The 18,010-nt window shown below is 43.7% G+C and overlaps 1 protein-coding gene across 1 annotated transcript; it reads right to left on the minus strand.

Annotated features, from left to right (window-relative positions):
* Nucleotides 1-3,992: 3,992 nt before the first annotated feature.
* On the minus strand, nt 3,993-11,864 carry BAAT (bile acid-CoA:amino acid N-acyltransferase). Its single transcript, XM_066602557.1, has 4 exons — nt 11,638-11,864; nt 8,317-8,797; nt 7,225-7,427; nt 3,993-6,535 (listed from the first exon to the last, which is right to left on the minus strand). The coding sequence occupies exons 2-4, from the start codon at nt 8,777-8,779 to the stop codon at nt 5,939-5,941; spliced, it is 1,263 nt and encodes a 420-aa protein (XP_066458654.1). The 5' UTR covers nt 8,780-8,797; nt 11,638-11,864; the 3' UTR covers nt 3,993-5,938.
* Nucleotides 11,865-18,010: the final 6,146 nt, after the last annotated feature.

Below are 18,010 nucleotides of genomic sequence, written 5' to 3' on the forward strand. Positions count from 1 at the left end.
TTGTGAAATCCGGGGTTTAGGTAATCTGAGGACGCTGATTTATACAGATAATGTTTCCCTATTAACTTTTTCAGAGTTTTCTAGGAATGGGTTAATTTGTAATCCGTAGTTGGCAAAGTGTCTAGACAGTGTGCCAGCAAACAACTGTGTCTCTAATCCTATTGGGGTGTATATATTATACATCATTAACCTCTTAGTGACTATTTTTTTACATTAAAGGGAACCCGTCACCTCCCCACAGCACTATACACTAAGTTATGGTGCTGTTAGGGGACGTGACAGGGAGATGGGTGATGTATTTTGTAAGCTCCTTTAAAGATTGCGTAGCGTAGCACTGGAAGATCTGACTCTTTTCAGAGTTTCGTACTCTTCCAAAAACTTGAATAGCAGAGCGCGTGCATGGGACTATGAAAAGAGTCAGATATTACAGCACCACACAGTCTTTGCCAGGCAAAAGCACTGGATCGCAGGAGTGGGTGAGTTTAAAAAAACACATCACCTGGCTCCTGGTCATGAAAATAGAGCAGGTCCTATTTTTTTTGCACGTGAACGAAAGGAGCGCCAAAAAATGATAATGTGAACAATTGGTTCAATTCTCTACGGATTGCGCACATATTTTGCATGCACAAACAGGTCTGCCTAAGGGCGCCCACCCACTGGCGTTTTTTTCCCTGCGAAATTCGCAGCATTTTTTTCTCTGCAGGGGTCTATGGGACTTGTAATGTTAAAATCGCGATCGCGCAAAATCGCAATTTACCGCGAAATCGCGATTTTGCGCGATCGCGATTTTAACATTACAAGTCCCATAGACCCCTGCAGAGAAAAAAATGCTGCGAATTTCGCAGGGAAAAAAAAACGCCAGTGGGTGGGCGCCCTAAAGGAGTTCTCAACCTGCTCTCACATCCACGTCGGGGGATGCACCCCCGCTGTTGCAGCAGAAGGCCGGCTATGACTGACAGATGGCTCCCGCTGCAGGATAGCGCAAGATCATAAGTGATCTCGCACTATCCCCAGGACGTAAGTTTACGTCCTGTTGCGGGAAGTACCCTGCTGCCAGGACGTAAACTTACGCCCTGGAGCAGGAAGAGGTTAAAGCATCAAGCGATTTTCATTGTTGCATTGCAAGAGCCATAGCTTGTTGTCTAGCTGTAGGAAGGCTTGTTTTTTGTAGGACAAGTTGTATTTTTTAATGGCACCACTATGGGGTACATATTTCATGTTGTAGAACTGTTATTACATTTTTTGTGGGGAGGGGGCTGCGGGATGGAAACCCCTATGCTCTTACCCCCACCCCCCCCCCACCCCCAAGAAATTGTCATTGTTTTTCAGTTTAGTTTTTATGGAGTTTACCATTTGGTAAAAATATGATGACTCTATAATGTTGATCAGCACGATCACTGCAATACCAAGTTTGATAGATTTTGCTTACTAATTCTGCACAATAAGACCATGTGTTTAAAGAAACACAATATAATTTGCATTGCCGCATTCTAAGACCCATAGGATCTTAACTTTTTTTGACAATGGAGCTGTGTGAGGTCTAATTTTTTGCAGGAACAGTTATAGTTTTTACAATTTTAGGGTGCCTTCACACGAGCATGTTTTTGTGCATGCATACGCGAACACAAAAACTCGCTTCTATTAGGACCAGTGCATTCCCTATGGTGTGTTCACATGTCTGTGCTTTACAGGCGTGCGCCTGCAAAGATAGGACATGCGTACACCATAGGGAATGCACGCATTGTCTACAATGTAGCTGCGGCTGCTGCTGGCGGCTCCATTGAAGACAATGGTCTGCCGGTACCCCTGAATTGTTTTTCAGGGAAGAGCTGTAAATATAAGCTCTTCCCAGAAAAACAACAATTTTAGTGTAAAAAAAAAAAAATTTAAAATAAAATATATATATATATATACTTACTAGAGATGAGCGAGTACACTCGCTAAGGCTAACTACTCGAGAGAGTAGTGCCTTAGTCGAGTATCTGCCCGCTCGTGTCTAAAGATTCGGGTGCCAGTGTCGGCATCCTGTAATTGTTTTTCAGGGAAGGGCTTTAAATATATAATAAAATATTTTCATTGTCTGGGTCGCTATGAACATGGTTATACCTATTATGTGCTGCTTTTAAAACATTTTTATATTTTATCCCTTTTAAAAGGGGTTTTGTGGGGAAAAATTTATATTTTTACTGAATATTTTTTCTTTAAATTAAACTTTATTGAACTTTTTTTACACCATTTTTAGCCTCTCAAGGGGACCTGAAGATGTGATTATTTCATCACTATGATAGTACACTGCATTACTTATGTAGTGCATTCTACTAAGCCTATGACAGCAGCCTATTAGACTCTTCTGGGTTGTATGTGTCCTGCACCATGCTGTACCTTCCTACATTACATTTCCAATCTCATCTCAATCCACCACTTATGCCTTTTGTTTGGCCAATGACCTATGGCTATCATCCTTCTTCTTAACATCTTATTTTCAGCTTTAAGACTTCTTCAGTTCTTTACCCATCCTTTGGAACACTGTTCCCTGGACCATAAGACTCTCTCATAATAGTCACAGCATTAATATCTGCGTCCACCATCTTGGTTTTGTTCTGTGTTGACAGGTCCTTAACAGGTCTCTGCTGATGAACTTCTTAATGTGTAATTTTAGTGGTTGACTGCAAAATGTTGTACGTAAACCAGATATAGTGTGAATAGGTTGACATTCACTATAAACGCAGGACCCTTGTACATGCTACAATCACCGATAACCTGACCTGACTTCTCATCTTTTTCCATTCTGTTTTTGTCTTGCCGCCCCCGTTGTAGCCTTGTGCACTTTATACTGTATGCGTGGTAGCACAGATACTGATAAGATTACTGGTTCATTCAGCATTATTTATATCTCCTCGGTTGTCCATAGAAGAGGCTGTTCACCCGAACAGCACTTTGTACTTATTGCCTCACTCCCTATTCCCCTTTAGAGAATCAGCTCTTAGGAGCAGGGTGCACTAACTTTTTATTGCATTGTCAATGAATGTTAGTTTTGTGTTATTAGCACTGTTTTTGGCACAGTTGGTATGGCCTGTTGGAGTGGATAAGTGGACAACACTGCTCAGCCTTGTTACATAGAGAAGTTTCTGATTGGTTCGCTTCTCCTAAATACTTTTGGTTTCTGCAGTGTGGTGCGGTTGATAGCTGTAACGTGTGTTCTATCCTATATTCCTTGTTCTAGTTCCAGATACCTAGTTCTAGTCCAGTTTTGTCTAGTCTTTCCAGTCAGTGTCTCTTGCTATTTGCTTTTTTAGTCCATTCTTTGTATTCATAGTTTGCGATTTGTCTAATCTTTTGTTTCTGTCTGCCTTGCATCATTCTAGCATTTGCTTCTTTAACCTCTTGTCTGAGCCCCAGTGCCCTACTGTTCTCAGGGATAGTGTTTTAGGCAGGTTCATATATATCAACAACTATGGGCTGTTGGTGTTAGGGTCAGTGTCCAAGAGAGATTACTGAACCTCCAAGGTCCCAATTAAGCAAACTATGCCCTTTTCACATAGAGCATGTAGAAAAAGAACAACGCCTTTAAATTAAGTAAAATTACAGACCACACTTGTCAAGAAAATGTGTTATAGATGTAAATTTTTAATTATGAGCTAATTAAATACAATTACTGATAGAAAAACTATGTAACAGTGTTAGGGTGCATTCACACGAACGTATATCGGCTCGGTTTTCACGCCAAACCGATATACGTTGTCCTCGTGTGCAGGGGGGGAGGATGGAAGAGCCAGGAGCAGGAACTGAGCTCCCGCCCCCTCTCTGCCTCCTCTCCGCCCCCTCTGCACTATTTGCAATAGGGAGAGGTGGGGTGGGGCTAATTCTCGGACCTTAGCCCCACCCCTGTCCCGCCTCCTCTCATGGCAAATAGTGCAGAGGGGCGGAGAGGAGGCAGAGAGGGGGCGGGAGCTCAGTTCCTGCTTCTGGCTCTTCCATCCTCCCCCCCCTGCAGAGAGAGACAACGTATATCGGCTTGTCGTGAAAACCGAGCCGATATACGTTTGTGTGAATGCACCCTTAAGCAGATAAAAATAAAATTGTATAGTTTCACCCAATGTATAGCGTACCTGGGCTCTGGTCAATAAGGCCACACCAGTATTACAAATGGCAAAAGGTAGATGGGGCCCTGTTACAGATTACCTTGTTGCATTAGGGTCGAGTAGCTCCATGGCATTAAAGGGTATGTCTTATCACAGAAAACCCCTTAATATGGTATGGGAGCTTCCATGACGATCAGCTAATTTCCACGAGTCTAGCTCTGGAGGGTTCTAACAGTATTACAGGGTAGCCATTCGAATGAATGGCCATCCATGTAATAATTGGATGGCCCAAGTCCATCAGAGAGAGCTGTTACTTGGTCTCTGCTTTGGCTCATAGAGGGGGGTCTTATTTGGAGGAGTCCCATCTATGACAACCATGTGCCCTTGTAACAACTTATAATTGTCATCTCTACTTCTTCTCCTCTTGCTGTTAGGGTTCCTCAGAGTTCAGTCCTCTGTCCTCTTCTCTTTTCCATCTACACATCTCCTAATGGACAAACTAGCAGCAGATTTGGCTTTCAGTACCAACTCTACGCTAATGACACCCTGTTATATACTCCTTTCCGAGACATCACTCTTTTGTACAAGACACCAGTGATAGCTTTTTTCCGCTGTCTCTACCATCTTGTCCTATCTCTACCTGCCACTAAATCTTTCAAAAACTGAGCTTATGGTGTTTCCACCATCTACTAACTGACTTAAACCTGATATTTTCATCTCAGTCTATGGTACTACCATAACTCTTCAGCAGCACTCCCACTGTCTTGAGGTCATATTTGACTCTGATCTTTCGTTCACTCCCCATATTCAATAACTTGCACACTCATGTCACCTGCAGCTCAAAAACATCTTCAGAGTCTGCCCTTTTCTTATTATAGAGACATCAAGAACACTTATTGCTGCCCTGATCCATCCTCATCTGGATTGCTGCAAATCGCTACTGAGTAGTTTGCCCATTATTAAACTCTCCCCTCTCCAATCTATCCTGAATGCAAAAGCCAGACTCATCTTTTTGTCCAACCAGTACACTGATGTCTCAACCCTGTGCCAGTCACTACACCAATGCCTTCACCCTGTACCAATCACTGCACTGATCCTTCCGCCCTATGCCAGTCACTGCACCGATCTCTCTACCCTGCGCCAATCACTGCTCTGGTTGCCTATCCGCTATCGAATACAACTCAGAACTTACATTAAGCTCTTCCTTGATCCGAACCTCTCGCCTCCAAGATTTTACCTGAGCAGCTCTAGTTTTGTGGAATACGCTACCCCAGACAATCAGGTTATTCCCAGACGCCCACCGCTTTAAGCGTGCCCTAAAAACATATCTCTTTAGGGAGGCTTAGCACATTCCCCTAATCTAACTTGTCTCCATCTACCCTTTTTTTTACATTTTCCCTCAGAACCCGACCCCTTCATCCAACAGTATCCCTTAAAGCTCTTATACCTTAACGCACTTTACATCTGTACATACATTGATACCAACTAGTGACTGACTCATATAGCTTTATGTACCACTGTATAGAGCAAGCACCACTACCTCCTGTGTCACAATTGTAAGCTCTTGTGAGCAGGACCCTCACATCTATTTCCGCATAGATTGTAAGCTCTTGTGAGCAGGACCCTTACTCCTATTGTTTACATGGTTTATTGGTCCAGAACTCTATGTAATGTCTTATTTTGTTTGTACATGTTCCCTAATTTGTAAAGTGCTTCGGAATATGTTGGCACTATATAAATATAAATTATAATTACCATATCTCCAATTTAGAATTTAGATAATGGAAATTACAGTAGTCATGTTCAGCTCTGTTTATAGTATGCAGGAGTGTAGATCCCTCAATAGACTAAAGTGATCATAATTTATTCCGTCGAGAGCACTTAATATTTCTATGGAAAAATTCTTGAATCTCTTTCCAACTAGCTTCCTGTGCTTTACAGTGAGGCAGGAGCTCTCCACCCCACATCAAAGGAGACGGAAAGAATGGGGACTGGGATACTGGACAAAAAGGGGAGCCTGGAGGCTCTATAAGATGTCCCGCTCCTGGATAACAATGCACATAGACATCCTTCTTGCCATATTTTACGGCTCTGGTTTTTGCTTCCGTAGCAAAGAACAAGCTGTTGTAATTCTGGTCTTTGTCTCCCACCACAAAGAGTATGGGACCTCTGGCTTTCTCCAGGGGCAATATACAGTCCTGGTGTTCTGGTTTTCTTGGATCATCCATTGAGTTGGTGAGACTCAAAGACCCGATATTTGTCATCAGAAATCTCTCTGCATGGTAGGGTATGCCGTTCACAAAGAGATCACCGTAAATAAGGCTATTACCATTCACAGCATTGGTTCCATTAATGCATACTGTAGCAGCAACCTGAGGCAGGTAACACGCCATGGCCAAAGCCATCTCAGCTCCTTTACATATAGCGATCACTCCAACTCCATCTCCCGACACCTAAAAGGTAGAGTAAGTTGTGACACTGGTTCATGATGGATCTATACATATATAATGATGTAGGGGTCAGTTGGTGCAGCCAATTCAACTTAAAACAGTTCAAGTGGGGGCTAATTGTTGAGGCCCCACCGATCACAAGAACAAGAGGTATATAGTTCTAGTTATTGAAAATACAAGGTCAATGAAGGGCATATGAATGTCATAGAGCGGGTTACAGCTCAAGTTTCCCCTCTGTCACCCAGAATGGAAAACCACTTAGTAAGAATGGGTTTTGTTTTGGCAGACCTCCTACCATCCTGGTATTACAGGACAGCCATTCATAGGAATGGCTGTCCTGTAATATTACATTTCCTCTGCAGTAAAATTTGTAGCTGATCCGGCTTCTACCGGCAAAATCAGCAGGTTGCCTGGGGTGCCAAGATTGGGATACGGGGTCATCAGCTGAGTGCCCCTAGCCTTGTATTCTGGGAGGGGTTGTGTATCTTGGCAGAACCCCTTTAAGATGAACAGGAGAAATTGAAAATGTAATGAGCACTTTCAGCTTTTCCCTATATCACACTCATTTACAGCAAGTAGAAATTACTTTTTTCATTGTCCCACTGACATAAAATTAAAGTTAGACCTTCAGAGAAGTCCACACCCTGTACAACCTGTTAGCATGTTTCCATGTCAGAAGAATTCAAACTTACTTTTGGATGACTACATAAAAACTGAGCAGCTTCTTCAAAATATGTTAAATCCACTTGACTAAGGAAATTAGGTAAATCATCATAAGCAAAATACGCCAGAGCAAGAGAAGCAAAGCCGCGGCTGGCCAAAAGACTACTACGAAACTCTAGTAGACCACCGACACCTCCAAACATGTCAATAAGTCCAGGAAAGGGTCCTTCACCTAATAAGAAGACAAGATAGAGAAGTATTGGATTTTAATCAGATGGAAATCTAACAGTGGGAAGAAGACCATTATTGGTGAAGTAAACATAACGTTGAATAAAAATGAAAAATATATTTTCCTCACAAGAATCTGCTGGGGAATATTCAGTATGACCAACTACATGAAATTCTCCTTGTGGTTGATGGTTAGTTGCCATGATTCTAATGTCAACTCAGCATATGGAGAAAGGAATTTGTACTCTCAAACCCAATTGCACCACAAGATGATGGATTTTTGCTACTGTAATAATTAAAGCCTACCTTAAGGAATCCATTGATAAAGTAATTCTTTGAATATGTTACCTAAACAGGGAATTACAAACTGTGAGTCTATACCAGAAGCTTGCTAGCTAATAAGGTCCTGAGATCACAGCAGCATCAGCACTAATTTAAGCTGGCAGTTTCTCACTCTATCTGCAGTAGAAGAGGAGATAGGAAGAGTAGGGATCCTTTTACACAAGACTATCTGTTGGGCGCAGATGCTTGACATGTCGTCCCAGCGATGATAGTTCTCCTTATAGAGACCAGTAAGAGGGCTTTTAGGAGACTTATAATGCCAAGCAGTGCTCCTCTGGGAAATGTCTGTAGATTATGATGGTGACAGCAATGTGTGACATGGCTATTAAGACACCTGCACAAAAAAGCTAATTGGGCAGCATACAGTATGGCACTACAATGTTATGGTTGCTTTGGCACTGTATGGCAATACACCAACAGATATTGCCCAAGACATCACCAATGTAAAGCAGGCCTTAGCCTTATCTTATGTCATATAGCAAATTTAGCTCACCTACTTATAATCTTTTTATACTTGTAACAGACAATGGAGAAACTATGTAGCTACCTACCTGGTGGAAGAAAAAGTGCTCCTCGTACTTGTCCCTCTCTTATCATTATCCTCTGGACTCCGGGAGCCACATACCATCTTTCAATTACTTTGGTGGCAATAGGAGAATCTTCAGCAACTGGATATAACACCAATGAGGAATATATTTCCAGATGAAAATAGAATGGACTTCCCATCACATCACGTTTCATGAGCCTTAGAAATGGAATAGCTGGCTTTAGAGCCCAGAATAGCCCCATAGGACAGACTCCATTGAAGTCTCCACCAGTGGCCGGAGATTTCTCCAGATCCACCTTCCCTTCCATATCCGTCTTGTAGAAAGCTCTGGAGTGAAAGATCTGCCCTTTCTCATCCTTTATCCATGCCCTTAGAGTGATGATCTGCTCTGGGGGGAGGCCCCAAGCTTGAATCTTCACCGGTTCATCCACCAATGAGATCTCAGGCGAGACTGTTAGACCGACCATATCTGAAGATCAAAGAGTCTTAAACAGGAGACAGGAAGACAGTTAATGACAACCAGATAAATAGCATATATTGTTATACGACATTCACATATGGCATCTCCCAAAGTTAATCAAATCCTTCTCCATATTGATGAGAAGCATGAAAATTGTGGAACCAAGAGCTCCACAAAGTCTAAAGAGGAGTTCTGAAAGTCATTTATTTGTTTCATGGCACCTAATCTATTATGGTTATTAGGGTATCTAAAAATATGAACAAATTTGATGGGTCAATATCCAGAAATCTTTTCTAAATGAAATAAAATTAAATTAAAGTCACCCTTACTCTACACCATCAACACTAACCCCTGTTATCTTGGGAGGCACTATGCCACTCTGGTCCCCCCACTCACTTCTAGGTACAGGGATCATGTGCTGTCTACCACATGATCCATACAGCCAATCACTGGCCCCAGCTGCACCAACACTGAGGCTGGAGATAGACCATGTGATATGATCATGCTACACAAAAGTGAGCAGTGCAGGTTGGAGCAGTTGGAGTAGTAAAAGGGGTACATAAGGGCAATTTGTTTTATTTTCCTGCATAAAAGGAGGCATTATAAAGGTACCTTTACATGGAGCAACTATCTTTCAGATAGTCACTTAGTAAAGTTGTTGAAGCGTGCAAACAGCAATCGTTTGGGAACAGAATTCCAGCAGAATTTTCATTATAGTTCTATGTCTGACTGCAGGATAAAACATCCATATGTAGAATAAGATAAGAAAAGCAAAGTATTTACTAAGATACTTAATACGCTATGTAGAATGTGTGTTTAAACTGTGGCTGTATAAACACTCATTGTCAAGAAAACAAGCCCTCCCCTAGAAGTTGTCGAAATAAATTGAAACTTTCTCTGTGTGATTGTAACATTGATATAAGTAAGTGATTACTATATCACAGCAAAAGGAGAATTTATAGTGGAAAACTGACCCCTTGAAGGTCCCTGTTGTACCGCCTCTAGCTTGGATACAAGATGTGATACGGGCGGGCATGGAGGCTCTAGTACCCTGTTGTACCATCTCTACTTTGGATACAAGATGTGATACGGGGGCATGGAGACTCTAGTACCCTGTTGTACTGCCTCTAGCTTGGATACAAGATGTGACACGGGCGGGCATGGAGGCTCTAGTACCCTACTGTACTGCATCTAGCTTGGATACAAGAAGTGATATGGGCTGGCATGAAGACTCTAGTACCCTGTTGTACCATCTCTACTTTGGATACAAGATGTGATACGGGCGGGCATGGAGGCTCTAGTACCCTGTTGTACTGCCTCTAGCTTGGATACAAGATGTGATACAGGCAGGCGTGGAAGCTCTAGTACCCTATTGTACTGCCTCTAGCTTGGATACAAGATGTGATACAGACGGGCATGGAGGCTCTAGCACCCTGTTGGGCTGTCTCTAGCTTGGATACAAGCTATGATATGGGCATGCATGGAGGCTCTAGAACCCTGTTGTACCGCCTCTAGCTTGGATGTAAGATGTGATATGGGGGGAATGGAGGCTCTAGTACCCTGTTGGGCTGCCTCTAGCTTAGATACAAGATGTTATACAGGCAGGCATGGAGGCATACATGTTCTGTATGATATCCTGCAGCATATCACTCCACACTTGCTGTTACTGAGCCTCTGGATCATGCAAACTTATAGGCTGTAGAAGTTGGTGTCCCAGATGGTCCCATACATGTTCTATTGGTGATAAATCTGGCAACTGGGCAGCCATGGAAGTGTGACAATGTTATGGAGACATTCCTGTAACACTCTTTTGTGTGCAGCCGAGCATTATCCTACTGGAAGCCTCTTGGAAGCCACCATGAGAGGAACACATGTGGCTGCAGGATGTCCTGAACATATCGCTGAGCTGTCATTGACCCTCATACCACTACTAGGGGTGACCGACTGCCATATGCAATTACCCCCACTTGTGTGATGGTCTGGGGGGCCGTGTGCTGCTCCACAGCAAAGGCAGGATTGAGGTGCTAACCCCGAGGTCTCCAGACATGAACACAGCTGTTGTCAGCGCCCAAACTAAACCTGGATTCATTACTGCAAACAACCGAGGTTCCGAACCGTAGCATACAGGTTCATTGTTCACGGCCTCACTGCTATTGAAGGCGATGGTGGGTATCAAAGACAGTACATGTAATGGGTGCCATGAGACAAAATGTCCTTCAGCCAAGTGCCTAGAAATGTTTCTGACAGACACAGGGGTGTACCGATGGCGCCCCCTGTCTCTGGATGGCGGACAATGAAACAGTTGGAACTGCTCGTGCTTGTCAATTAAACGATCCTCTCTACTGGTGGTCTGTCGGGGGCTCCTGAGTCTGGTCACCTTGTGTGCCCTCAGACATCCCATGGTCCCAACACCTCTTACCAGTCTGGTCAGAATGACCTGGTGGGGGGCAATTCATCGATACGACCATCCAGCTTCCCACACCCAATAATGCGCCCCTCTCAGACTCTGCTAACAGGGTGACATCTCTTCTCTGCGTTGTAGAGGCGTCTAGTGGCCAACAAGCTCTACACAAGCGGAAGAAGAGGTCACTACACACAAGGAGCCTCCGAGAGCCTTTTATAGGCCAAGGGGGGAACCACTTTTAGGGCCTTGGGTGACAAGACCGTTCCTCCAATCACCACAATGCTCATCATTTAATATCAGCCTGATGTAACTGCATTTAAGCAGTAACTGAGTTTTGCAGCAAAATGAAAACTTCTTCTAGGGGCGTGATTTTTTTTAAAACAAAGAGTGTATTTTGTGCAAAAGACAATTTTCTCTGTAAGGAATTCAGCAGACATTATAGATCTGGTTACTAATCATACCGTGCTATGGTATCTGTACTACGCCCGGCCTACAGGAGAAGGTGGGGATCTGTGTCTGTCCTTGCAGTATTCCGGATCCAGATACAATAATCCTGCAGTAGATTGTTAAGTGATCTGCTCAGGAACTGAAACCCATATCCCAGATCTCTGTGGGAAAGCATATGACACTCCACAGGATGCAGTTATGGCGAACGCGATGCATGGTCAGAGTTCATGTAAGTACGGAGAAGAGCTAGAGAGGGAGTGGAGGAGTCAGAGCCAGCCCCCAGCTCTTACAACACACCCCACAGCTTGGATTCATCTTAAAGGGACAGTGCTACAAAATAACAAAAAGATAGAAGAGGTAGGACAGATGGATGGATAGACAGAAAGATAGATATGAGAGAGAGATTAGATAAATAAAAAGAGCACTTTATTAGAGCCACCGGCCCTTTCACGATTGTCGCTTCAGTATATAATGATTACAGCCGTGGGCCCGGAGTGCAGCATAGAATCACAAGACAAACTTTCCGTGGATCAGTTTAAGGCTGGGTTCACAAGAGCGTAATTTCCCTGTGTATTATACGTGCGTGAGACGTGATGAATAGATTTAATGAAAGTAAATTGATTTTCATTGATCTATGCGCATTTGGGATATTCATTCTGCGTCATACTCGCGCAAAAAAAAGAACGCAGCATGTTATAACACGTGATAAAGCCCATTGTTCTCTATGGGTGCCTAATCAAAGTTGTACATACGCAATTATATAGCGTATGGGCGGTATTTACATGTCGTGAAGCGACTGAAGGGGAAATTGAAACAAAAAAAGAAAACAGGAAGACTGTGCATGGCAGCGTGTGTGAAATACGCTGTCAAGCGCATTACGAAATCGCTGCCGTACGCCGCGATAGGCTACTGGCTCTACAGTGGTAATACACTACGTGAGTCACGCAGAGTTTTACGCATACGGTCGTGTAAGCCCAGGCTCAATATGAATCCTTATTAGATGGGCGCCACAATTGAGCAGCTGTCTGAGAGGCTCCATTGAAAACAACAGGAGACAGGGGCGTAATTATAGAGGGTGCAGGGGATGCGGTTGCACCCGGGCCCGGGAGCCTTAGGGGACCCATAAGGCCTCTCTTCTCCATATAGGGAGCCCAGTACTTTGAATAAAGCATTATCGTTGGGGGCCCTGTTACAGGTTTTGCATTGGGGCCCGGAAGCTTCAAGTTATGTCTCTGTGCAGCATGGTTTAGGTATGGGTACGGGTACAGATACAGATAGAGGGGGAGCCCCAGCTCACGTTTTGCATCAGGGCCCATAAGCTTTTAGTTATGCCCCTGATGGGAGCATTATATCGCATTTAGCGCGGCGCTGAAAACGCTGTGTTAATCGCGGAAAAAGTGCCTGTGTGAGGGAGGCCTAATAGGAGCAGTAGTGACATGTAAATAGTAGTAAAACCAATACTGACATGGAAGTAAGGCTGCATTCAGACGAACGTATATCGGCTCGGTTTTCACGCCGAGCCGATATACGTTGTCCTCGTGTGCAGGTGGGGGGGGGGGGGAGGATGGAAGAGCCAGGAGCTAGAACTAAGCTCCCGCCCCTCTCTGCCTCCTCTCTGCCCCTCTGCACTATTTGCAATGGGGGAGAGGCGGGCCAGGAGCGGGGCTAAGTTCCGAGAATTAGCCCCTCCCCGCCTCTCCCTATTGCAAATAGTGCAGAGGGGCGGAGAGGAGGCAGAGAGGGGGCGGGAGCTCAGTTCCTGCTCCTGGCTCTTCCATCCTCCCCCCCTTCCCCCCTGCACACGAGGACAACGTATATCGGCTCGGCGTGAAAACCGAGCCGATATATGTTCGTCTGAATGCAGCCTAAAAGTAGCAGCAATAGTGACTTAAAACTATTAGTAGAATTAGTAATAATGAACAGTAATGATAGTGATCTAATGGTAGTAATATGGGAGTGAAACTAGTAATAGTAAATAGTAAAAAAAAATTAGTAAAAGTAATAGTAACACTGGAGTAGAAGCAGAGGTGGCATTGGTAGTAGCATAGTATGTTAGCCCGAGAAAAGACATATGTCCATCCAATTCAGCTTATCACCCCCCAATGTTGATCCAGAGGAAGGCAACAAAAAAACAGAGGTTGAAACCCATTTTCTCCATTTATGGGATAGAAATTCCTTCCAACTCCAATCTGAATAATCCCTGGATCACCAAACCCTCTGAAGTAATTAGTAATATAACATATGATATTGTATCGCTCAAGAAAGGCATCCAGCCCCTCTTTATTGAGTAGTATAGCCTATAGTAGTGGTAACCTGTCAGTATAAGTAGCAGCAGTAAAGATATGGTGGTCAACAGTAGTATTAATGATGGTAATTAGTGCTAGTAATTCTTTGCATGATGTAAGATGTTCCTGTGCTTCCACAGATACAATGGCTTATGTTCCGTGGCTTATATAGCATGTTATATAGTTACCTGCCTCCAGATATTCAAATAATCACTGCAGGGACCTTCCGCTAGAATCAGGAGGAGCAGTAATGAATTGTAATGGCACTATAACCTGTAAAACAAAGGTCATCACGTGCTAATTACGCAGGTCTAAGGGTACAGAGGTCCCCGGGGCGTACTGTTATCTTGTGTTTCATGGTGTTTGTGCTTCTAATTATTTTTTTCTATTGCAGCCAAATACTTTGTTGTGTACTTATGCTGCTGAATGGTGTGGAAACTCTATGCCATTCTGTGTCCGGGCCAGGCTGGGATTATAAAGCAGCCCTGGCAGAAGTATACTGCAGTAAATAGTGGTGCGTAATGCACACTGCAATGAATTTTGCTTTACTTTGAACAGGAACCAGCAGTAAGTTTCATCAGATGTTAAGTTCAGGGCTTCTCAAACTTTTTCTATACAGGCTTCACCAGCAAACACATACTACCACACAAAGCCAAATACCACCCCGCTGTGTACATAGAAACTCCTAGCAGTAGAAATACCGCCATATAGCACAACATATCTCCCCAGCATAACAAGCAAATACCACAGTGCAGCATCAATTACCTCCCCAAAGAAATACTACAGGATAGCACCGCTGGCAGCAGCACTCTCTGCAACACCCCAGAGGGATGACCCCAGACACTTGACCACCGTGCAGAGCTGGGAGGGATAAGTGTTGGTTTGTCACAGTGCCACTTACCAGGCTCTGGTCCCAGAGGGACATCACACAGCCAAGGTCAGAGTTGGATCACAGGATACCTTCGACACCCCTAGAATAGGAAATACCAATAAATGGGATGATGGGGGTAATAGTACTTATCACTCGTGACGCCACCGTTCCCACACACACCAGTATGCTACACGGCAGAGAAAAGAACACAGACTTGTGTATAGTACCTCGGGTCCCCAGGAACGGTTAGGGCATAACTTTTACTGAATGAATACATTTTACAAAACAGGTATTCAAAGCAATGCAGGTAAGTGACAGAAGGTTAGAGCTCAGAGGTCAAGGTGGATACACAGAATGAAAATGGTCGTGCAGTCCATGTTATCTGTACGGTACCGCTCCTGGACTGGGAGCACTCCAGAGCAGGAAGGGGGGTATGGGTCACTCCACAGAAACTCTGGCAACAATTATGGACAGGAAGGCTTAAACCATAAACACCCCGCACGGCAGGCATGTGGGTGTAACTCAGTCGCATACCTCCATCCAGGCCGGAGGCTCTATCTCTTACTCCATTCATTTTTTTATTTTTTTCATCTTCTATGCTCTATATGTATAGCTGACGCTTACAGTGCCCACTAGCGAGTCAAAGCTAGTTCGTAGTCCGCTTTGAACTACAGCCACTAAGTATCCACTATACAGCGCAGTTGCTATCATACATAAATGCACATCTATATGAATGCCTTACATAGTTGGCGATATCACATTTAGGTTCCTGATGAAGTGTCCCAGTGCGACACAGAAACGCGTCGAACCGAACTAGAACCGACTAGAAATATATAAACCATCAATTTGATGAACCAACTATTACTTTTGAGCTATCATAATGTAAATATCAATCAGCATAATTACTACACTCTTTATAAGCAAGAGTTGTGAGCTTTTTTGCTATCTTTCTCTGCCTCTTTGCACTTGATACACTACCAAATGAGTATCAGATGACATGTATTTATCTTACATTTGTCCCTTGATAGATTAGGCTTGAAATGCTCATATGTGCTTGTGAGACTTATTAATGTCCACTTTGATTTATCAAAGCCGTTTTCTCAGTGATTTCAACAAACTACTGCTAAAACAAAGCTTTTCTCAATAAGCCTTTAGATAGTGCTTAGTTGCGTGAGTGAAGTAGTATATACAATTGTGTGTGTGTCTTTTGTAGTCTGGTCTTGTCAGCCCTTGATTTTAAAGAGGATCAATAAATACTGATTTTAGGGTGTCTATAACTGTGAAGGGCTTCTAGTTAAGGATTTATAGACAATTTCTGCCTCAGTGATAAGACAAGCTTTGCACAGTGCATCCACATAGGACAAAACATGCATGACATTTATGGAGGGGACCAGGATGGTGTTTTGGGCCACTATACCTCTCTCTTCCCACCTGTCCCAGACTGACAGCAGCACAGGTAGTGATGGAGGAAAGCCAGGAGTCAGCAACGGGAAGTCTCGGTATGCAGTGCAATGGATGAGGCGGGTAACGTACTCAGGAGGGAAGCCAGAAGTCGGTAACAGATAATCACGGTTTACAGGAGAGGAGCAGGTTTAAGCCCCATTTACACAGGACGATTATCACTCAAAATTTGCTCAAACGATGTCTTTTGAGTGATAATCATTGCATGTAAATGCTACCATCGTTAGCTTTTCGGTCAAACGATGATTTTATGTTGAGTTTAAAATCCATCATTCGGCCGGGCAGCTGATAGTAGGGACCGCACGCTGTGATTATCCATGGGAGCACTGATAACATTGTTTTCAACTGCAGTTCCACAACAGAACAAAGGGGTTGTATGCAGATAACAGACCGCCTGCTGTTTTTTGCATACAGCAAAAGGAGGCTCATTTACATGCAAATGAACCTAATAAGCTACTAATGGGCATTAGTGCCCATTAGCAGATTATGCAAAATGATCATTCAAACGGTCATTCTCCCTATCTTTTGGACAAATTTTGAGCGATCATCTTTGCATGTAAATGGGGCTTAAGAAGAAGATGCTTGAACAAGGCAATAGAGCACAATAATCTCGCACTGGGTCAGGCTTTTATAGTGAGCCTGATTGGAAGCATGGGCCAGAACAGGGAGGCAGGAACTAGAATACACTGGATAATGGAAAAAGGCTAGGCTCAGCAGGCAAATTTATCCAAAGGTTTGGATGGCTCAGCAGGGAGAGCTGCTGGCTGGAGTACGGGAGGGTCCATGTTCAATTCCTGACACCTATGATTACTGGAGGTAACTGCACTGTAATCACTATCACAATGTTGAGCTGATATCTTACCATTATTTAGAGATATACTAGTACTGTGAGGGGGTCACTGAGAGGCATTATTACTGTTCAAGCAGGATATTCTGTTTGATAATCTCCTCCCCTGCTTGTCTTGCCCCTTAGACGGAACATGATTGCTACCTGCTTTTCTCTACAGCTGAGGCAAACAGTGCACCTGCGCTGTCATATTCCATATAAAATGTGGGGCAAGCTGGAGTCAAATGATTGGCATATAGGATGCGTTGCTTCAACACTGCACTTGTTGGGGCCCGTGACTGTGCAGTACAAGGAGGTTAGAGGCATGAAAATTAAGTGTAAGTGGATGGTATAATGCTCACAAAAACATTGCCCCATATTTTTTGTTCCATGGGCAGCCACAGCAGACTCCCTCACCGAGAATGATGATGCATTCACTTTATACCACTATAGCGGAGGATGATTCATGTAGCTCCACAAAATGCTCCTGCACTGAGGCAGATGATCATCTGGCCAGGCTAACCTTGGGGGAGATGGCCTCTAGCCTACATCTGTCCGGTGTCCCATACACAAGCTGGTGCCCTGTGTGACAAGCCGCATATAGCCAAGGTTGACCATGACACCTTCTACCTACAGCCTGAGCTTGCCATTGTCAAATTTACAGCTTTTCCCAAAACTGAAAAAACATCTTCAAGATCCTCAACTCTAGTATGATCAAGAATTTGTTCGGAAAAATAAAAAATGTCCAGATGTTGTGCAGGTTTGATGTAAAAAGTGAGATATCACCAAAAATGCTGCATTTACTCCAAAGTTAAAGGTCCAAAATTCATTCATTATATAGCTAGCCCCCGAGTTGGCTAGTATTACCTTGGTTAGTTCTTTCTGTTTCCTGCCCTTTTTTTCCCTGTAATGATCATGTGATCTCAATTCTGACCAACTCCGAT

Source organism: Eleutherodactylus coqui, chromosome 5, assembly GCF_035609145.1.
Source record: "Eleutherodactylus coqui strain aEleCoq1 chromosome 5, aEleCoq1.hap1, whole genome shotgun sequence".
In the NCBI taxonomy this organism is placed as follows: domain Eukaryota; kingdom Metazoa; phylum Chordata; class Amphibia; order Anura; family Eleutherodactylidae; genus Eleutherodactylus; species Eleutherodactylus coqui.